At 42.2% G+C, this 23,218-nt stretch overlaps 2 protein-coding genes across 4 annotated transcripts; one reads left to right on the forward strand and one right to left on the reverse strand.

The window, feature by feature from the left end:
* The first annotated feature begins 217 nt into the window (after positions 1 to 217).
* Positions 218 to 4,868, forward strand: IFIT5 (interferon induced protein with tetratricopeptide repeats 5). The gene is made up of 3 exons (XM_021539893.3): positions 218 to 229; positions 1,177 to 1,331; positions 3,407 to 4,868. The coding sequence occupies exons 1-3, from the start codon at positions 218 to 220 to the stop codon at positions 4,839 to 4,841; spliced, it is 1,602 nt and encodes a 533-aa protein (XP_021395568.2). The 3' UTR covers positions 4,842 to 4,868.
* A 2,446-nt stretch (positions 4,869 to 7,314) lies between these two features.
* On the reverse strand, positions 7,315 to 19,201 carry SLC16A12 (solute carrier family 16 member 12). 3 transcript variants are annotated; one of them, XR_013340262.1, is made up of 7 exons: positions 18,988 to 19,199; positions 18,305 to 18,408; positions 16,911 to 17,054; positions 13,938 to 14,529; positions 12,604 to 12,863; positions 7,835 to 11,147; positions 7,315 to 7,726 (listed from the first exon to the last, which is right to left on the reverse strand). XR_013340262.1 is itself a non-coding variant. In XM_021539408.2 (7 exons), the coding sequence occupies exons 1-7, from the start codon at positions 19,092 to 19,094 to the stop codon at positions 10,179 to 10,181; spliced, it is 1,470 nt and encodes a 489-aa protein (XP_021395083.1). In that variant the 5' UTR covers positions 19,095 to 19,201; the 3' UTR covers positions 7,315 to 10,178. The 3 variants fall into 3 exon arrangements, 1 of the variants encoding a protein (XP_021395083.1); XR_013340261.1 differs by having other exon boundaries at positions 7,831 to 11,147; XM_021539408.2 differs by having other exon boundaries at positions 7,315 to 10,182; positions 10,889 to 11,147; positions 18,988 to 19,201.
* Between the last annotated feature and the right edge of the window lie 4,017 nt (positions 19,202 to 23,218).

A 23,218-nucleotide genomic window follows, 5' to 3' on the forward strand; every position in this document is an offset into this window, starting at 1 on the left:
ACCTTTATCCTGAGCTCTGAAACATCAGCTCCAACAGTCCCTCCACACACACACACACACACCCCCACACCCACACACACTTAAATAAGACACAAAGGCGGGGCGGGGGGGGGGGCGGCGGGTGTTACCAAGGCTCTCCAAATTCTTGTACAAATCAGAAGTTCTAATATATAAGACTGGGTTAAGAACAGTTACCAGGTACTTCACCTTTGCCATCATGCTGCGGCTTGTAGTTTCTCCTTCCTCTCACCAGGTCTAGTCTGAGTCATTTTTATAAGTTTGGTAAGACCTTTCTTTTTTTCCCCTGGTCTGCAGCTTCAGGTTACATCTGAATTTACTACATATAGTGCCATTTATTTATGTTACAATCTATTTGTTGGTTCTCTTTGTTACTCCCAAAGTCAAGTTTACAGAGCCAGGTCTGCATTTTTATTTTTTTTAAACTAAGCATCAATGAGTTGTTCATAGATCCTCTAGTCCCCAGGCTGTTCCCATCTCTGTTGCCATGTGTGTAGCCTGTAGCAGCATCAGGCTGTAAGCTTTGCACTGGCTTTGCATGGCCTGGGGACCAAGGTCTGCTCAGTTTGACCTTGTGCTGACCTGTCTTCAGTTTTGTTTTGCTTGGCACACCTGTGACAGCAGTTTCTAGTGTGATTTGTGCAAGGATAGTCATGGGTTTATGTAGAGAGCAGCAGCAAACATTTCCTGTAGATAGGATACTTAGTACTCTTAGACAATGGCATAGTGCAGAAAAACACAGGCCTGGTACAGCAGCAGAGACCTCGTGGTGTGAGGCATAGGATGAAGGAGTGCAGAGGGAGATAAGGGTTGTTTGTGTGTGTGTGTAATGTGGGTGACACAACACCAATAAAACAGGAGCCTACAGCACGGCACAGAATTGTGCAAAGATGCATCAGCAGAGACACGAGGGGCAAATGACCCTTCCCTATCCTGTGCATGATAACCAGGACAGCCCCCATTAGCCTGAAATATTCGCTTTATCATGGATGTCTCTGCCTTTGAATATAGCAAACGCTGGGAGCATTAGGAGCTGTTCCCACATTCTCCGCAACACTAAGTAATGCATGGCACAGAGCCAGGCTGAAACAGAGCAGCTTAGGAACTCAGTTTCAATTCCCCACCGGCAGACTGACCATTCTGTTTTGGCAAACCAAGAGAAAAGCGAAGTTTCAGTTTCTTTTTCTCAGTGATTTCATCACAGATCCCATGAGGGTGGGACCAAATAAAAGGGAAGGCATAACAACGGGGGGCAGCACTCCTTTGGCTTGGGGCGATCTGGAGACAAGTGAGCAGAGAAGGAAAGCCATGAGGTAAGAAAGCAATCCAGTCTCTGAAAGATGTATTTTTTTCCTTTATGCCACAGGAAGATAATGCTTATTATTTACATAAATGTAAGCAGTGAGGGACTTTGAGCATCTAAACAATGGAAAATATTTCACAGAATATTTAGAGAAGAATCAAAATAAAATAAGGATGCTCTTGAATGTTGTCGTTATTGTTTCTCTAATGAGGTTCAGTCTCTGTGAGTAGAACAGAAAGTCAGAAAAAGTTTGTGTGTGCAGTGTGGGGATGAAATCCAGGATGCAGCAGGTGCAGCCAAAGAGGTATCATCTGTCTCTCAAACCTGTGTTTGTGATTCCTTCTTGATTTGCTTTCTCATAATTTTGCAGTCTTTCCACTCAGTCCCTTTTTTACCCAAGAGATTTGATTGTGCAGTTGAGCAGCAGCACATGTGCCCCACAGGGTGTTAGACCTGTTAGGAGTTACAGGAGGGACAGCAAGGAAGTGTTTCTCAGGAAGATTTGACTGAGAAGCCTCAGTCATAGAATTGTTTGTCAATCCTTCTTTAATTAAGGGAAAGCACAGTGTGGACTAAAATGTAATGTCTGTGTTGTAAAAATGCCCCCTTGATTGTGTGAAAAAGGCCAGTCTGTGCACCCACACAGGTAGGCAATGGCAGCAAGGGAAAACCAAGTAACACCCTGCCCTGCTGGCTCCCAGGCCCCATTTGGGAAGAAAAAGCTGCTGAATGATGGAGAGGGATTGTCCTGATTTCATCTGGTAGAGAGTTAATTTCTTCTCAGTAGCTGGTTTTGGTTTCATTATGCCAATTACATGTATAACACACTCACAATTTGTTTGTAGTTGTATTTATCCTACTCAAGGACTTTTTTGTGTCTCATGCTTTGCCAGTGAGGAGGTGCACAAAAAAAAGCTGGAGAGGGCACACCTGGGGCAAGTGATCTGAACTGGCCAAAGGGATATCCCACACTAGAGAATATCATGCCCAGTATATAAACTGAAGGAGTCACCTGGAAGGGGGCTGATTGGTGTGCAGGGACAGAGTCTGGCAGCAGGTAGTGAGCAATTGTACTGTGCACCCCTTGATTTTGAGTTTTATTTTTTCCTTTTATCATAATTATTAATATTTACTATTACTATATTTTAGTTTGTTTCAGTTATTAAGATTTATTAAATTCTGATCTTAACCTACAATTTTTACTTTTGATTCTCCTCCCTGTTCCACCAGTGAGGGACAGGAGATGAGTGAGGAGTAGCATCATGCTTGGCTGCCAACTGGGCTTAAACTACACCAGGGATACAGGAGTATTAAGGATCAGTAGAATGTCACCAGGGTCTGGTTAATAAGGGTGTGTGAGTGTGTGTGTCTAGGGATGAGGCACCTGGGGACAGAGAGATGCTCCTTAATCTGCCACTAGACATCCAGAGCCAGCATCTGAGAAGCCACAGGGGTTAGTGAGTGAGTGAGTGTTTTGCACCAGCAAGTGGAATGGGGTTGCATACTCATGGGCTGTGCATCCAAGTGCCAGCAATGGGAGAGGCTGGTGAGATCTGGGACCCAATTCCTGGATATATTAACCATATAATCAGTATAACCATTACATAAGAATGGTGCTATGATCGTACAAGGATTTAAAAATGCAGGAAATTCAAAATTAAATTCATAATACAAACCACAGCATGTACAAAGGTTTAGGAAATGGACTAAATCACATTATTTATAGTTTAAGGGAATCTTATGTGATTAAATTTTTCGGATAAGCTTCAGCAATTTGTTCCCAGCACAGGAAATATGTTCCTGAGGCCCAAGGGTGTGCCACCTGTACTACAGAGACCAACCTTCCATTTTAACATCCACAGCAACATCTGTTTCTGTGTAAGAGGTGCCATCATACACTGGCAAGAAGAATTACTAAAATCACTATTCAGCACTTTGGACCTAGGGCTCCCTACAGCTTTGGCTTGTAGTGTGGGGCACCAAGTGAAGTATTGCCTGCCTTTAAAGTACATCATGCCTGGTTTAAAAATAAGATTAGCAAAAGGTAAATGGGGTGTAAATAACTTTTTCTTTGATTTCTTCTAGTACCATTTCCAAGGATTCCTTGAAGACTTCCCTGTTGCAGTTAGAATGTCATTTTACGTGGGCTTTGCTGAAGAAGCATGTAAGTCTTGAGGCCCTAGAGGAAACCATACTTAATCATATCAAGTTTTTGTCAGAATATGAGATTAAAGATTATAATATGCTCTCCTATGTAAATCACCTAAAGAATTCAAATGAGAAAGCCCTGGAAAACCTCAAAAAAGCTGAAGAAGCTATTCAAAAACGTCATCCGGATGAAATTGCCAGGAGAAGTCTTGTTACCTGGGGGAACTATGCCTGGATCTATTACCACATGCAGAGATATGAAGAAGCTCAAACTTACGTAAGCAAAGTGGAAAACAGCTGCAAGAAGCTTTCAAGTACTGCTCATGGGAAGATGCAGCTTCCAGAGATCTACGCTGAGCAAGGATGGGCATTATTGCGTTTTGGGAGGAATTACTTTGCGAGGGCAAAGAATTGCTTTGAGCAAGCTATGGAGAGTGAGCCCGATAACCCAGATTTTAATGCTGGCTATGCAACAGCCATGTATCGCTTGGAAGGTGACTCTCAGTGGTTTGGTGGAGAGCTAACACCATGCCTCATTGCCCTGAGGAAGGCAGTGGAACTGAATCCACAGGACACTACTTTAGCGGCATTACTTGCATTAGAACTTCAGCGATTACATCAAGGTCATAAAGGGGAGAGGTACATTCAAGAAGGACTGCAGAAAACCCCTGACTTTCCTGTTTTCCTGCGACATGCTGCTAATTTCTACAGAAAGAAAGGAGAAGTGGACAAGGCAGTGGAGATTTTGAAGAAGGCCCTAGCACTGACACCAAACTCTGTCGTTCTGCATCACCAACTAGGACTCTGCTACAAATTCAAGGCACTTCAATTGAAAAAGACAAGACACTCACCTCAAGAGGAAATGGCAAATTTTATGCAGCTTGCCATTTTTCATCTTAAAACAGTGATTGACAAAAAGCCAGTATTTTTTTATGCTTATAATGACCTAGCAAAAGCATATGCAATAAGCAAGAGGTATGAAGAAGCAGAAGAGATATATCAGAAAGTGCTTCAGAAAAATGATATGGCATGTGAAGAAAAACAAGAAATCTACTTGAATTATGCCCATTTTCAGCAGTTTCACATGAAGTCAGAATCAAAAGCCATTAAATATTACATAGAATGTCTGAAAATTGAAGCAGGTTCCTATGCAAGAGAAAAGTGCAGTGAAGCTGTGGAGACATTATTGAAACAGAAAATTGAGAGCGGTTTAGGAGATGCCACCGATATTGGTACACTTGGACTTGTTCATAACCTAAATGGTAAGAAACAAGAAGCAATTGAATGCTATGAGAAAGCCATTGCTTTGGATCCCAACAATGAAGAATATCTGAATACATTAGCTGATCTACAACTTTCCATCTCAAGCTAAAGCTCACAAAAATCCTGTGTACCAAAAAATTGTGTACCCCAAACCAAGGAGGTTTCAACACCATCAAAACTTTTTTTGTTGTTTGTTTTTCTTTTGATAATATAGAAACTGCAGACAATTATTGATTTGTGCATTGACTAACAGAGCATGCTTGGATAGCTATATATTTATAGCTCATCTAACTTAGTCTTCAATGCTAACATGGGTATAAATATTGTATTTAAGTGATGGTCTGTAGAACTTCTATGCTGAAATCAGATACTACCTTCTTAGAAAAAGATAAGGGAATCATATTGTTGTGTTTTTCTCTATCCTTTAAGGGCATGCTTATACACAAATAGATTTTTAAGCTTTTTTAAGTGTATCAAAAATGTCTTATGTAGAATAAACTCCTGTTGAAGGCTTGTTCAGTTTACTACCTCGTGTGCTGTTTAATTATGAAAAATACTTTTTAGCTAGTCCACCGGAAAGTTTACAAAATGTGTATTATTGTTGTGAGTTATTAAAGTCTGTTGAATCTATAAACTGTTGCTTCTGGGTATCTCTCTGATGACCAGCCTTCATGTTAGTAGATTAAATAAAGAGAAATAGCCATTCAAAAAAGTAAGAAGGATAGGGTTTTGATAGGATATGAAAGGCTGAGGAGACAGCCCCATTCATTTCTCTGAGCTCTCAGCAAATCTGGCTCCAGGGGCATTACACCAAAGAATTAAACTGTGCACAAAACAGCATTTGTCTAGTTTTCCCAAAATACCCTATCAGGAACCACAGCAGCAAACATCTGGAGAGGAAGGAAGGACACTCCTTGAGATGCCCAAGAGATGGTTGTGGCCATTCTAGTCAAAAAAGCCAGGGATAGCAAACACACACAAGAAATTACCTAAACTGAACATGGAGGGGAGAGTACAACCAGAGCACATTTGGGTGACCACCACAGAGCAGGGCAGGGGAACATAAGGGGCATGTGGAAAGAGGGGTGGATGCCTGAAGCAGCACTTCAACAAGTCCCAGAGACCAGCCTGCGCTTTTGGGGTCTGGAGCACACTTGCAAAAAAGCTAATGAAGAAAGGCAAAGGACAGATCTGTCTTTGGAGTTCCAAAGGCTATTTATTGCTCCCAAGACAAAGAACAGGGTGGAGGGCACAGGGTTAATTATGAGAAAAAAGGGGTGGATCTGAGGCCAAGGACCAATGGGAACAGGGAAAAGTGGTGCAGGGGAGGAGCAGCAAACAAGGGGGACCAATGGGATAACAGGGGCAGAATGCTGCAGCAAATTGGGGCCAACAGGGATTGAGAAAGGGGAGATGATTCTAGTGCATGTACACATATGTGAACAGGGGCTGAATGGGGGTGGAATTGGGAGAACCAATGAAACTAGAAATATTAACATATGCATGTGAAGGCCCATGGGAGGGAGGCTTGTGTTTCTCCTAGCTTGTTTCTGCTCTTCCTCAGTTAACGTGCTGTTGCTTCAGTGGTAGGATTTTGGGCCTCCACAGGTGCCTATAGGGTATACATGATTGGAAGAAAGTGCTGAAATGCCCAAAGTCTGCAACTGTCCAAGTAAATTTTGATATTTTTTGTAGTATTCTGTTCTAAATAGTGACAGCAAACTGGCAACAGAGCCCATCAAGAAGGATGTGCACTTTAGTTTCTAGCCATCCTGGAGCATTCCCGCCACCACCAACAGCACCCCTGTACAGACAGGATGACAAGCTATGAAGGAGTGCAAAACACCAATGCCAGATCAAAAAAATAACAATAAACCTCCTTCTTCTTAGCTCTCCTTCAGAGAATCTTTCATAACATGAGCAAAAGCAAATCTTGAGGGCTTCTAAGCTCAGCATCATTGCTATCTAAACTCCATGGAGGGCCTAGAGAGTGGAGGGCAGCAGAGAAGAATTTGAGGAAGAGGTGGTGCAAGCCATGGTGACACATCCATTCTCCCCTCTACACTGCCACCAGAACATCTCCTGAGAAAAGAACCTTGGAGAAATAAGGATAAGCTATAAATTATTTTGGAGAAAAAAATAAGAGCCGGAATTTTTATGAAGAGTCATAGTAGCTCGATCTGCACAGTGAAGAAACTGTGAGACATAGTAATGCAAAAAGTGTATTTGTTGTGGTTCACCTTCTTTGCACTCTGCAGGACTGCTCTGGACCACAGATGCCTGGGGATGCTCCCAGATATCCTCCAGCCTTCTGGATTTTGCCTGTCTTGTAAATGAGGAAAAACGTTATTTCCCACTGGGTGGTGCTGCTGCATTGCCTGATATGCTGCCATGGGGAGCAGGTTGAGTTGGAGCTTTGGGAGGTAGAGAAAATAAAACACATTTTGGAGAAGTATGTGGGTTTTTTGGGCAAAACTAGAGCTGTACAGAGGCTGAACATACCTGTTAATTCACACCCAAGTATGAATACATTACTGAAGCTAATGCTAGCAGTGTAGGGAAAAAATGAGTGACAACAACCCTTCAGGAAGTATCAATTTATGACTCACAAGCACCTTCTAAAGTATATAGAACATTTTACTGAAGTATACCAGAATAATCACTAAGACAGTATTATTTATTGAGGCAAACTAAGCAATTTGCTATGCTGACCATGAAGTAGTGTTACAGTTTAAGTTAAACAAGCTCTTCCTTCTCACATAAATTTGTAACACTTTACAAAGCAATAATGTGTGGCAATGTAAAATATATTAATCATATAGTAACACAGCCTTTATCTTTCAGGAGATAAATTATTATCCAAGCTGACAGGAATGTTTCAGGAATACTTCTTCTGAAAAAAGAGTCATTTTTCAGCAGAAGGTGCTTGACTTTTCCAATGATGTTTTCACACAACTTTCCAAGGCACAATTTATCAAATGTTCCAGATTATCACTAGAATATAAATAATTTCAAAATAATTATTATTTCCCCATTTCAAACCTCATGGAATGAAGACACATGGGATAACTTCAGCAGCTGTAAGCAGTTTCACTTACTTACACTGAACTTCTATCCACTGCACAGAACAGAGCATAATCCCAGGTGGGATCCATCTGAGGCAGAATCTGTGTTGGACAGATGTTACCCCAAGCCAAGTCCCACCACGCTGTCCTGGGAAGCTGGACAGGCTCAGCAGTGCAGTGCTCCAGCCGAGCTCATATCCATCAATGCTTGTGTCCATCGGGGCTGGTGGGAACATAGAATTACAGGATCATTAAGGGTGGAAAAGACCTCTAAATCCTCAAACATTCAGTGTTCATCTGGCAAATTGTTCACAGCTAGCTCGGGTATCTTGACTTATTTTCCTACCAAGCCATGCCAGGAAATGTCCTCCATGGAGGACAGCCTGAATATTATGATCTCTGAAAAAAAATATTGCCGATACCATAAATCATTCTTTAAAACCATTGTAAGCCAGAGATTTCTATAATGCATTGCCTGAAATATTTCACATGGCAGGATGAAGGTGATCTGTTCAGCCTGGGTTCTGTGGGGCAGGAGCTAGAAGTTAGTCCTGAGGCTTCACCGGCCTGGATTGTATTCCCATTTCTTCCACTTGCAGATCATCTCCTGCGATGCTTCTCTCCTTCCGCTTCTTATTGGGAGCATTCATGACAGGGCTGATATTTCACAGTGTGCTTTATACACAGAAGTCTTTATTGCAGTATATAAGCTTTTCTCCATTGACTTAAGTCAGAGCAGAAACAGTATTGGAAAGCCCTGAAAGAATTTTACCATTTTCTACAAAAGGTCTGTGGATAAAACCAGTTGAATGTTTGCTGCTAAATAAGATATTTAAAACACTAAGTACTGCTTAAAAACCATAAAGGGAAAAGCCTATGAACAAAAATGTTAAAATAATAAAAAATGCTAATAATGTATTACACAGGGTAATTTACTATGATAAAAATGCACATAGCATTATTCCAACAGGCTTTTACAATATGCAGTTCCGACATGAACAACAGGTAACATGTTATGATGTGGTAAACAAAGTAATTATATTTTTGTAAATTTATTTACGGTGGGAATTTAAAACTTGTTAAAAAATTATATTTTTGGTTCACCACACTATTCTCTACTTTTTAAAATATTAAAATATTGTATTAAGATCTAAACCGTTATTTTCATCAGTACTAATTAATAAAACAAATTAAATTTTTTTCAAAATATGCATGTCTTTCCTAACACATTAAGATAATATTTGGCTTTTTTTACGAATATATGTTAAAAACTAAACTGGGGACCAAGACTCAATTTTCATGCTGAGCTGAAGAAAAGTTATGTCATTGGCTTTAAGAAGATTTTGCACTGCTCTTGCTTATTCTATGGTCTGTGCACATAGATCATCCTACTGGCTCTGACTACATTCCTGAAGCAGGACAGTGAGAAAGGCTTCATTTAAACACAAATTATTTTGTTATATTTGAAATACACTTGGATAATAAAACTACTTGATACACATGCTATTCATATATATATGTGTGTGCATATAAATACATTATACTCCTATGGCTGTACTCTTGGTGTAAATCCAATTGATGAACATCAGTCTATGTTGCTTTCTCTTCCAAGGCACAGGGTGGAAAAGGACACCATGAGCAGCCACTGAATACACTGCAGACTAATGAAACTACTAGTTCAATGTAAGTGAAAATTACTTGGACTCTGATCAATTTGTTAATGAACAGAATACAGCTTGATACAGCATTAAAACACTGAAACTATTTGTATTGTAGAATGTGAAGTTTTCCATTGCTGACAATGTTTTCACTCTGTAAATATAGAAAATCACAGTATTTATTAGACCATCACATCAGTAAGTTACCCCAAGAGCTACATTCACTCCCTAGCTCCGGTGAAGCAGCCAGCTGGAGTATATTCCTCACACAAGCAGCAGGAAACTATCAGCAAGTCACAGCTCTTGTGTTCTGGCCATCAAGGAAAAGTGACCTAACAGCTCTTCAGATGGTACAAATGAGCAATTGGCACCACCTGAAGAGCAGCTTCTGTGTCTGAAAAGAGACAGACTTGCACTGCAATACACAGAAACAATTCTGCCAGCATCCTCTCCACGATCAGCCTGTGGGGTGGGCAATTTCTCAGCCGTCTGGTTCCATGAATTCTAAAGCTCTCTAATAGGTGCTGATTTTACACGAGGAAGAGGCTCTGTGTTTGAAAACACAGGAGCCTCTCTGGTCTCTCGGGCTGCCTTTGGGCTTCTTCCAAGGAATGCAGTTAAAGCACATTTGTCTGTCATCGTGCCTGGTCCCATGGCACAAATTTACTCCTCTTCAGATAAGCAGAGCCACCACAGCACATTTTCCACCCTCCAAGACAAGGATCATCTGAAAGATCATACCCAGAATGTCAGTGTTTAGAAGTTCAAGTTTAAAAGGTATCCAGAAGAAAAAAGAAAAAAAGTAAAACTTGATATAGAGTGTGTGGGAAAGCAGATCTAAAACCATATTTGAAATTAAATTGCAATGTATGTACAAAGTTCAGGCACATTGTAAAAATTAAAGCTGCTCCAGAGATACTTTCAGCATAAATCAGTTTCCTGCCAGATTTTCTAAAAACAAAAACAAAACAAAAGCAAAACAAACAGATGACTTTGGGATTTGAAACACTTATTTGCAAGGACTTTCATGCAGACTGATAAATGCAGAGATTTTTTCATGGTGTGTGTTATTAGTCCATTGAAACATACTAGACCAAAAAATGAAAAAGCTTGTGTCATTAATAATATTTTTAAAAGTAAATGTTATTGTTCAGTTTTGGTCCTGTAGAGATCCCTGTGGAGTCAACATTGTATTTCAAATAAATCTGTGAACACTTGTATCTACAAACTGTATTTTCAGTCTAGCTTTCTTCTATTGCTGCATTAACTTGGCATTACTGTTGCCATATTTAGATTTAAGCCACCTAAAACATGACAGAAGAATCTAATTAGAGGTCTTGTTTCACAGGGAAAGTGTCTTCAACAGTGTAACACCACTGAGTGCCATGTCTGCCTCAGGCTGTGCCCTACTGAAACTCAACAGCCCCTGTCACCTGTTGCTGAAGCTGTTTGTATCCACAGCCAAAAATTCAACATCCCTTTGGTCTAATTCTGCTGTGACAGAATAAGCTATTGCTCCATTTGTCCAGATGTGCTGTTTCAAGGCCGTGTTACCAGTGAAGGATGGCAAATGTGTTTTTTTGATTTTCTTTGCTAGTCTTGCAAAGCACAATAGTGCTGAACTAAATATCATAGAAAATCCACACAGGAGAAATGATGCAGTATAGCTGCCAGTTGTGTCCACAAGCCAACCTGTAGGGGGAAAAAAAATTTTTTTAGAGGTCCACCAGTATTCTCATGGATAATTTACAAATCCTGTTACCCAGTTATAAATTTCTGGAGTTATCACTTATATATACAATCAAAAATACAGATTTACATCACCATCACTATAGTTTTCCATCCTGGGACAGAGAGGGATTTATTCTCAGCAGGAAAATAATATCTTTATTGCCTTTTGTTTGGAGGTCAAATCCACAAGAAAAGGCAGAGCAGTCATCACCACACTACTAAATAAACATCATCCAACTGCCCGGATTTAACTGGCATTCTTTAGAGGGCTTAGAGAGCTCTAAGATCTTTGTAAGATGCAGAAACATTTGTTAAGCTATGACCATGTTTCACTCAAAACAATTATATTTGGCAATATTTTTTGCTATGGAAAATTAAAAGTTTCATGAGCAGTAATTAATTGGAAATTGATGTAAACATCAGACAAAATATGCAAGATATATATATACTTGGTTGTTTGAAAAAGATCTCAGACCTTCCACAGTATTAAAAACTGTGTCAAGTGTTTTCTAAAGAATAATAAGGATACATCTCTCATCCTCACTTCACTGTAATGGTACGGATGGGAAAAATTATGGTTAGATATTACAGGGATGAGTTTATGACCAAACAGGAGTGGAACTGACTCACCCACCTGTTCAAAGAAATGTAGAGAAAAAAGAAAAGAAAAAAAAAAAAAACCACATAAAAAAAAAACAACCTTTGAATTAAACTCTCTTTAGAGAGATTTAGATTTTACAAAATCATGTCATTTGACTGTGAAATCTTTTACTCCTTCTACTTGCACACTTTCTAAACTACATGAAGTGGTGATGTAACAACTCTTAGAAGCCCATTTCATACTGGTTTGTGTTTTAAATTTCATCTCACTCTATATGTAGAAATTTTCCCACTAAGACCAGGATGGGAGATCTAAAGAGTTATGAATGTCCAGGTGTTGCCCTGATTTTCAAAAGTGTTAAGTCTTCTTTTATAGCTCTTTTGAAAGTTTTAAAGTTCTTTTAAAAGTTTTGTATGCCTTCTGATGTTTACATAGTTCTACTGGAGTTCTCACGCACTGTTCATGTAAATAATGATTGTTTTTTATTCTTCTTTGTGGGAGGAGAGAATTGATGGATTGTTGGTTTGACCAGTGTGGTTGGAGAACTGGCAATTTCATCCTCCAATCCACTGTCACTTTGGAATTCTATATATTGTGAGGTCAGAAATAAAATTGGCTCTTTTTCTCTCTTGAACTTACCAAGCTTCTGTGTACTTATTTTGTGTCCAATAGTGACATCCAGGTGTGTTATTCCTTTACCCAGAGGCTGCCTTCACATTCACTGTGCATTTGCTATCCTTCTTCCCCTTATATCACAAAACTAGGTAAGTCTGAAGTACTGATATGGCTATAGGAAAGTCATTTGGCAAAACTTACCTGCCACAGGTGGGCTCACTAGATATGGTATGGCATGAAGAAAATACACAACCCCCAGTGCTGATGATAACAAAGGAGTTCCCACTACATCTGCTGTCACCACAGGGATCAGTGTTACATAGGCTCCATCAAAGTAGCCAAAGGTAAATGAGAAAGGCACAAGCAAGGGGAAGCTTTGGAGAACTGGCAGGAAAAGACAAGAGAGGCCATCCATTCCCACAGCAAAGAGGTAGCAAAAGTACCTATGTTTCTTCAGGCACCTGCAAATTTCAAAACAGAAAAGAAAAATATTAACACTGAAACCAGCATTTTAGCTTCTATGCCCTGGCATGCTTCAGTCTCTCTCTCTTTTCTATAGCTCAAATTTAAGTCAATTGCCTTACACAAGTCTTCACTCAGCAGATGAGCCCAGGTCGGGAAAGTTGCCCACCTACAGCTGCAGAAACATCAGGCCAGCAGCAGCTGTGCTGCCTGCAGTGTTCTTCAGGATGTTCCTAGTGACAGAACGCTGCTGCCAGGATTTTGCTCTCCCCTGAAGTTTCAATGTTCAAAGCAGTATTTCATTGGGCTTTACATCCCACCTCAGCAAGGTGTTCCCAGTATTATGCATACAATATTGCAGTATACCTCTCTTAGCTGTCACCTTTCCTGTCAGCCCTTAAATGTGAGTTAATGTGAGCTAAGTGAGATGGCAATTCTCTTCCTTCCTGCTCCACAAAAACAGTAATTTATTTTTCCCACAAACTAAGTAAGTGCAAAGAATGCATCCTTTTAGAATACAAATCCTTGCTAATTTGGCCAGTATCTACTGATGCTCAGATGCTGTACACTGACATTTGGCATGAGCTGAGTTCACAAAGCATGGTGAGTTCTTATATACTGGAAAATGTATAACAATTTTCAGTTAGTCCTTCCTAGCATGTGCCTAACAATACTGGGCCAGACCCTTGACCCTCATCCATAACTTCTGTGCCTCCCCAGCAGCACAAAAGAGATGGAAAGACAGAGGAAGCAGGGTGAAGTCCCCTTGGAAATAGATATGGAGAATCACACTCAACATATCTCGGGCAACGGGCTACATTTCCACTATCAAACATACAAACACCTCATTTTTCAGGAAAAAAGATATTAAACCAGCAGAATTGAACAAACTCAGAAGAGGCAAAAGATTAAACAGCAAGCATTCCTGAAAGTTAGAGTGTGTTGTTGGGGTTTTTTAAGTTACACATGCTACAGAAAGAGTACATAATGTTAACTTTTATATATTTTATACCTTGCTTGTATCCAGCCTCCCACCAGCTAAAGCTTACACTTGATCAGCCAGAAGCCCTTACCTTCTGTCTGTGAGCCATCCAAAGGTGATATTACCAATGATGTCTATGACACCCAGTATGGACATGAGGAAGGCAGCCTGGTGATGACTCACTCCAACATTCAAAGCATAAGGCACTAGGTAGACAAAAAGAGGGCTGCAGCCATATGCCATAAATAAAATTGACACCGCCAGCACCATGAAGCCTGGCATCAGCAAGAAGTCATATTCCTTCCATGAACAGTAGCATAAACATTCATGAGGCCATAATTTGATTAAAGGTGAACAGATGGACATTCGCTTTAAGTCTTGTTTCTCTGTTTCAGGGACATAATTCTGTTCAAGCAACTCAGAAGCAGTTTTACAATCCTCCTTAAGAGAAATAGGCCGCATCAAGGCACCACAGACACAGAGGTTTAAAACAAAACCTCCCAGGATGAGCAAAGCTCCTCGCCAGGAAAACTGCTCAATTAAGAGCTGGACCACAGGGGCCAGGATGAAGGTACCAATTCCACTTCCTGACATGGCTATTCCATACGCCAGCGCTTTCCTTTTGTTGAAGTATTTGCCCACCATCGCAATGGCTGGAGAATAACAAAGTGCAAACCCAAGTCCTGGAAGAGAAAGCAAAGTGCAGATGGCTTAATACTAAACATGATATATGGAACATATTAAAACAAACCACACAATGTATTTTCGTTACTAGAAATGAATAGAAAGCTTTTTCTGATTCCGTATCACGCAGCCCAGTCTGAGTGTGATGAGAAACTAGGATGATGTCTTTCTTCCACTGGCATGGTCACTGACTTAACAAACCTGATGACCATTAATCCACAATAATAAGACTCAGACAGAAACGATGGGGTTCAGTTCATAACAAGAACAATGATGATCACTAAACATGAGAGAACTGGTGTGCCAGCCTCTCCTGCATACAAGATGAGGTCTTGCCCAAGGGTCTGCACCAGTGGTGGCACTGGACACACTGTCCTGACGAGGCACCACTTTGTGTTTGGGTCTGTTGTAACCCTGACCATTAATTTTCAGGTCTCTGAAACACAGTACAAAGAGCCTATCTCTGTTACTAATATTCTACAAAAAATCTCTCTTGGTCCACTAAACAAACTCCTTGCAACAGCTGCTTGGAGTCCTGACCATTTTAAATCCCTGTCTACAAGTAAAGAGGGGAGGAAAGCCTGAGAAATCCAGATCCAGTTGAGTAAACAAATCAGATTAATCTCTTGGATGGAGAAAAAGATTGTGTTCTCTGCTGCAGAACCAGAGAGCAGGTTTTAATCATCAAGTGGTTGCCCTAACAATAAAATATGTATTTCTGAATCAGTAATAGAAATTAGTTCCTGACTAGGGTTTTGGAACATGTCCTACATTGAGGGTAAAACAGTCCCCAGAGACTTTGGCAGAACTTGCTGATAGAGGATAAAACAGTCCCCAGTGCTGTAACCGGCTTGCCATATCCTCCTCAAAGGCCACACTTTGTGGGGCAGGCACTAAACCTGCCAGGATGGAATAAGAGGATTAGAGGGACTCTGGGCAGCGAGTGCCCAGTCTGGCACCCCTCAGGAGGCAAGGGGACAAGCAGGACACAGAGCTGGGGTTGGACCTGTACAGGCAGCAGAGCCAGTGGAGCAGCCCTGAGCTAGACATCATCACTCAAGTGCTATGAAAATCATGCTTTACTAGGCATACACACCATTTATTTTTCAGTGAGTTGGCAGGGAGAAATAGGTCTCAAAAAAGCCAGCAAATATCCTCTGAAAAGTGGAAAGTTTAGAGCTGAAAACATTTTAATGCCTCTTAAAAGGAACTCTGCTACTTATTGATACTCCCCAATCTCACCTCTGCTTCACTCTTTGGTTTCAAGTCCTGCTGCTTTTGTGGATTTAGACATTTACTAGTTGTGGTCTCATCTGCTCTCTGGGTTGGGGGCACCACATCTAGCCTTTACCAATCAGTCCCCACAGGTTAAAAGTTCACTGCTTGTAATGAAGTTGGATCTTTACCACTCCATGTACAAGTTATAACTGCTTTTCCACCTTGGTATTCACAGCAACTCCACTAAGGAAGCCTCAGAGGTATTAACATGGTTTGTAGCACAGTTCCTCGAGTTACAAGAAGCCTTTTTATTTGTTATGAACACATTTTGTCACAGATTAACATTGCAATACAGGAGCAGCATGCACTAAAATAAGGATTTTTTTTTTTAAACAAATAAGCTGTTGGCAGCATGTGAACTGCAGTAATTCCACCAACTTCTTACTAAACTCCAGGGGACCAAGTACAAGGTCTTATATCACCGTGGCTACCAGGTCAGTATTAATGAGGAAGGAATGTCAGTGTGACCGTGGGCCCCTCTCAAGTTCCTCTGTGCACAACAAACACAGGCAGATAGGACAGAGCAAAGATTTGTTTTCACCATACCTGAGCAAAAATGGAGGAGCTGCTACAGCAAGACTACCAACCAGCAATTTTTTTTGCTGTTCAACTGGAATATAATGCAGACAAAAGTAAGGCATACAGCTGAGGTGCCTGGTATTCACAAAGAGCTCCTCTATCTCTTACTTACATTTATGTTTTGGTTTAAACTTTTTTCCCAAATATGCAAATATATTAGGGAAATCTAGAACTTCTGCTATAACAAATTCCTCCCAAATCCCAGACAAAACAGGGAATCCTTTTCATGTATACTAACTGCAGCAGTCCTTCCTGACCTCCCATAACTTCAGAACTTTATTGACAGTCCTCTCTAATAGAAGGTAAGAGTTGCTTTTGCAGGGTGCTTCATTTGTGTGATACTAGATCAGTCAGTGCTGAAGCTCTTGCTGGCACAACCTCTCGTCTACAATCATGGGATCAAGTCTGAGTATTTTCATTTGACCAGTGCAGTGTCAATATGACATGGAGGAGAGATTACCCATTGTTTTTAGCATTCCTGTCTTGTGTTCTGGCAGCAACAAAGGGGCTGAATGCCTCCTACCTGTGAGGACTCCTAATGATAAGTAGAGGTGTTCCAGACTGGTGGCGAATGAGCTCAAAATTAGTCCAGTAGATGCAAGCAGCCCTCCTAGCATGATACCAACTTGGCAGGATACATGATTACTGATTAAACTCCCAAGCGGGGCTTCAAAGAAACAAATAAAGCAGGTAGTTAATGGCAGGTCTTCACACACAGTTCACTGCAACAGTTAAAAAAGAAAAGGAAGCAGGGGGAAGCAGGAGAAAATAGTATGTGCAGCTACAGGGTAGTCTTCCAACATAACCCTGTCACAATGGCATGAGCACCAAATATAAAGAAAAAACCTTCTAAAAGTAATTCTCCTGAAAGTCAGGATAAACCTGAGATTTACAGGAGCTTTCTCAGCAGCCATTTCTGTAGCTCAAAGTCATTATGGAACACAGCCAGTCTGCAGTGTCAAGGGGTCAAGACAGGCCACAGGAACAGCCCACACTGTTCATTACTCCATGCTTACAACACTCAGACTTTTCCCCACCTGGAATTTGCACTTCAGCCCTCAGTAACTTTATGTGTCCTTCCTCACAACTCCCTAGCCTTGTGGGCTCTGGGTTAGACCCAAACAGGAGAGGTCTCACATCTTTTGGACAATCACTAGGGCTGCTACCCTTCTCCTGCGCTTCTCCCAACACCGATGTCTTCCAGATCACCCTGCATAGGATGTCATCACCAACCCCCTCCCCTTCTACTACCTACAATGCCAGGGCAAGGTTACCCTTATTTCTCTCTTTTACCCGAGATATAACTGGTCACAGGAGAGTTGTTGCATCTCATTCTAGCTCTGCCCCTCTGCCTTTCTAGCAATTATTATGGATTAACCTCTTCTACAGGACTAGGGCATGGATTTTCACCAAGCTGTACAGCTTTAAAGTAAACTCATGAGAAATTCAGTACAACTGCTACATTGATGTACATGATTTCTAATAATAGCAAATTTTCTTTTAAGAGAGAAGACTATTTGTAAATATACACTTTTGATAAAAGGAGGATGGTTGTGACTTGATCTGAAGGCAAGATGTACATCCTGTTCTACATCTCAAATAAAACTCCAATCAAAAGACAAAAGAAACAATTGCTCATTTAATAGCTCTCAAACATGAGGTGTCCCAATAGACCTAAACAAAAGTACGTTTCTGAAAAATTAGATCACTTCACAAAACAAAGTTCTGCTTCTTTTCTTTAGTATGAAGACACTCCCTTGCACAACTGTACTGGGGGAAGCAGCTTGGATATACCATACCCCAGAGATCCCACAGTATCACTCTTTTCCAGCTGACTCCACCAACATGTAAGCATGCTAAAAACAGATGGAGCTGATGCAAAAGTAGCCACATTACTCTTAAAAGGGTAATACACACCACAAAGCATTGTAGCACAGTCGACAATGGAGTGGATCCAAGCAGTTCTGGCATAATCCTGCCCAAAGTATGCCTGGAACTCCACAAAAAAAATGGAGATACACCTAGGACAGAGAACATAAACACCAGTCTGTGAAACATGGAATATTTGCCTCACGGGAAACACCGTTCTCACTCTTCAGGTATAAAAAAGTATCCACTTGAAGGTCCTCTCCAGCTCCCAGGTAAATCAAAATTGTGGTTGTGAACATTATAATTTTCACATTGACTCAGGGGTCACACAAATTCACTGGGACTGACAAAAAGTGAGCATGGCTGTGGGGTCAGAGGGACACAGTGAACCCAAAGAGACCCTACATGATTCCTCCCTCCCCAGCCAAGCTGAAATAGCTCTACCTGCCCCAGGCCTTGGTTCTGTAAGAAATCAAGGAGGGGGTGCTGAAAGCTGGAGCAGCTGTCAGAGGAGGCGAGACTAAAGCCAGAGGGCTCTAATCCCTTGGTTGCCCCCGCAGCCTTAGGGGTTTCAGGAAGCCTTGGAAAAAGTAGCAGGAGAGAGTCTGTACCTAACCAGAATAACCCGCTCAGCTGCAGGACATCGGGGGAGATAACAGACCCTCTTCCCAAGGTGGAAAAAAATAAAAAAGCCACAAAGAGGCCAGCAAGACAAGCAGCAGTGCTTGTACCTCGTCACGGCCCTGGTGCAGATGGTGACGAGGAAGCAGCCAGCAACAATCATCCAGCCCCAGCCGCCGTCGGGAGGGCCGGCGCGGGCCCGGCGGCGCGGGGCCATGGCGGGGCTGCGCTCCTCGCTCAGCGGCGGCGCGGAGCCATGTCCATGTCCTCGCCTCAGCGGCGGCGCGGGGCCATGTCCATGTCCATGTCCTCGCCTCAGCGGCGGCGCGGGGCCATGTCCATGTCCATGTCCTCGCCTCAGCGGCGGCGCGGAGCCATGTCCATGTCCATGTCCTCGCCTCAGCGGCGGCGCGGGGCCATGGCGGGGCTGCGCTCCTCGCCTCAGCGGCGGCGCGGGGCCATGTCCATGTCCATGTCCTCGCCTCAGCGGCGGCGCGGGGCCATGTCCATGTCCTCGCCTCAGCGGCGGCGCGGGGCCATGGCGGGGCTGCGCTCCTCGCCTCAGGGGCAGCGCCCGGCCCCGGCTCTCATGCCCGGCCCGTGGGGCTGCTCGGCACACAGAGCTGCTGGGCGCACGGGGCTGCGGCCATCTGCGGAGAGAAACAGCCTCAGTCAGACATGCTGCACACGCTGGAACGCTGGGGCTGGGCACGGCATCCTGCCTCAGCCCTCCCTGCCATAGAAAAGGGAGCGCTTCCTTCCACATGCAGCTCATGAACATTTGTTGGAAGCAAGAGGGCCATCAGAATTTGAGCCAGTGTCTGGTATCGTGCTTTTCATGATAATTTGGGTGATTTGTCCAGCAGTTGCATCCTAGCACACGGTACTCTCTTCCCCGCTGCGTGCCACTGCATAGATGTGCGAGTCACTTGACTGCTGCCCGTCACTCATTCACCTCCGGCAGGCTCCCCACTCATGCCAAACCTGGCCTGATCTGTATTTTCAATTGCAATCTCTACTCAAACTAGCTACTCTTCCTTGTACACAATTTAGTGCAAAAGTTTTGTTTTGAGAGAATACGGTTTTCACCTTTGTACGCTAAGGGAATGTTTACTCCACAACCAGAACAGATCTGATGATGAAATGACCTCTGTATTCTCACAAGCTAAACCCCAGATGAAAGCTGTAATCAGCAGGACACAGCAACTTAATTTTGTGAGCATGGATAGTTCACCAAAGGTCAGAGCTAGCCTGTCTCTCTCTCCTAGCCACTTCAATCAAAACTGCGTCTGCATCCAGGCCACAAAATGTTCTTTAAACACACACTGGGTGCTGCAGGACACTGCAGGAGAGCCAGTGACGCCCACTGGATGGACCCTAGGTGAGGAACCGAGTCATGGTCTTTGCTAAGGGGACCAACAGCCCTCAGTCCTTTTGCATCCGTGACTGAATGGCAGGGCTCGACTGAGGGATGGGTGCCCCGATTTTCTCAGTGCAGGAACACGCAGCGCTGGCTGTCAGTGCTCAATTTCAGTCCATACTTCCGCCATCACCAGCAAACCCTTAGCCTCTGGATGGATAAAAGGTTTATAAGCAGAATATCTGGGATGTCTTTCCATTTTGCTTGAAGAGAAAGTTTAAATACCTTCTATCTCACCTAGCTACAGCAGATGCTAAGTATGCAAGGCCACTTCAAATGGCAGTTCAAGAAAGCAGCTACATGGTTAACAGTGAGCATCCTTGTCCTTGAAGCTGCTCAGGTGATGCTCCAGGCTTGACTCTGCAGTGCCTAGAGTTTCCTGACCCAAAACAGCAAGACACTCTAGAACTAGCCCTATACACCACCACATCTGAACCTTTGAGAAGTGCTCATCAGTGACCTCCTTGAAATATCCAGAGTTGCAGCTCAAAGCCAAAACCATAATTATTTTAAGAAAACATATACACACTGCCAAACTCAAAGGTGAGCAAAATAGGAGAAAACAGGTATGACAAACAAAAACCACAACACGATGAAAGCTTAGTTGAATTCCTACTAGACTGTAAATAATATCCTGTAATAGCACTGTACAAGAGGACCAAAAGACTTTTTTTGGAAAACAAAATCTTTGGTAGTGTTGTCACAAATAGATTATATCCTGATTTTTCAATGAAATCTACCATGAATTTATCCTGCCAAATTCACTTGAACAAGCAGAGCCAGTACCATTGCTTTGTACCATGTGGCCACCACATTTTGCATCTAACACTGAGGGACTTGAGGTAGATACACTGCATTATTGCAAGTTCAGTAAGTTATGTTCAAATGCCTGGAAGACTGAATAGCCCATAAGAATCCATGAATTAACAGGGTACTCATAAAGTTTAAGGTATTTAGCTCAAGAGTTTCCTGGCAATCACAAGTAATATAGTTAGGTGGAGTTTGCATAAGCACATGATCCATCACAGAGGGATCCTGAGAACTTCTGCAGAGTCTTGGCAAGGAGAAGCTTCTTATTTTGGGTCTGAGCAGTATCTTTCAGTGCCCATTCTACAGGAATGAAGGTTTTGTTTTTTTGTTTTGGGTTTTTCTAGGGGTTTTTGTTGTTGTTGTTGTTTTGGGGTTTTTTGTGGGTTTTTGTTTTGGGTTTTTTTTTGTTTGGTTGGTTTGTTGGTTGGTTTGGTTTTCTTTTTCAAGTTTTGATTATTTAGGGTGGAGGAGAAACTTCCAGGAATGCCAGAATGGATAACAATAACCCTTCAATAAGCAGAAATATATACAAAAATTTTCAGAGGAGTCAACGATCTCTACATACATTAACTTTAATGCACAGACAGTAGTAGCTGGGTGGCATGACCTCAGCCTAGATCTCTGGCCCAACTTCCCAGGCAAGCTTCAGCTCAGGTTGAGTTTACATTTTTAGCTGTACATTAACGTACTTGGGAAAAATTTGATGACATATCAGGCTAAGTAAACATAGATTAGGTGTTTCGTTACATAGTTACTTGCTGTTATTTTCCCAGAACCCTGGCAGCAAACATTTAATGAGGTTACAAGCAACTGAAAACAACCATAGTATAAAAAATGCCTGGCCAACAGGAAAAGGCCACCCAGCCTCCTTACAGCAGATTAGTGCAAACCTCATCTCCTTGACTCCTTGACTTGCTTCAAGGAGTGCTGTGCCTTTGACAGACACTGAACGAATAGGCAAGTTAAATAATTACCTTTCTTGTTGCTGCACATGTCTAAAAGCACTTATTATGTCAACCTGAGAATTTTATTCAGAGGGTAGGAAACTTCATTTGCTTACACCCTGGTGCTGTTTTCTACTTATCTGTATGGTAGATAGTACAGATTGTGGACTCTGCAAATGAAGCTGAACAGCAAGAAAGCACACTTTATCTGTGCAATCATGTCCTCCCCCTTCCCAAATGCCAGTTTACTCTCAATGTTGCATCTTTTTCTTAACCTTTCTGGTATAAGATAAGACTATTTTTTTAATATTTGTTCCACTGTAAGGCCTGGCAGCATTGACTGCTATTATAACATATCTCAGATGTACGTGAAAGTTCCTGCTGCTTGAGACAGATGAAGGAAAGCAGGGTTAAAATATAATCTCATGAAACAGCTCTATACTTTGCTAGATAATTTTCACCCAAGCACTAAGTAAATGTGCTTTGCTGTGAGTTCAAAGAAGATGCAAGTGAGGTAAAGATGGTACAAATTCTGCTGATCCCTTAGAAAGCCTCAGTTACCCAATGTGCCCTGGCAGCTTACTAAACAGTGACTCTATTCCCCCAAGTTAAAACATTAGGTTTAATTTGGCAGGATAAAAAAAACCCTATTAGTTACTTCAGCAGCTGTTTTTGAGAAGCCTAGAAAGAAGGCAAGTGCTCCTGAGAGCACCTCCCTTACTCAGTCTTTCAGCAAGCAGAAAGGAGGGGGTGAGGTTACTAAAAAGGCACTACCATAACCTTGAACCTCATCATAAGGTCCCTTTTGCCAGGAAAAGGAGCACAAAAATCCACAGCAGCTTAGCAACCTGCCAGCACAGCAACAGGAGCCACTGACCTTTTAAACAGCTCACGGCCAGCAAAGTGTTCACTGCTCCCTCTGCCTACCTCTCCTGCCACCCTAAAGGTTTCCTTCTTTGGAGTAATTCATTCAATAATGATATCACAACGATGTGACAAAGGACAGAGGAGCAGCAGGTACAGTCACTGTGGCCTGCCTGGGGACCAGGGGTGGCACTTTTCCTACCTTGCTCACCTGCTCCATATACAGTGCTGGCAACTCCCTCATCTCAAGAAATATCCCCTACAGTGCCTGACAGTTTGGATGCTTTTTGAAAATGCTCCATT

Source organism: Lonchura striata, chromosome 7 (genome assembly GCF_046129695.1).
Source record: "Lonchura striata isolate bLonStr1 chromosome 7, bLonStr1.mat, whole genome shotgun sequence".
In the NCBI taxonomy this organism is placed as follows: Eukaryota; Metazoa; Chordata; class Aves; order Passeriformes; family Estrildidae; genus Lonchura; species Lonchura striata.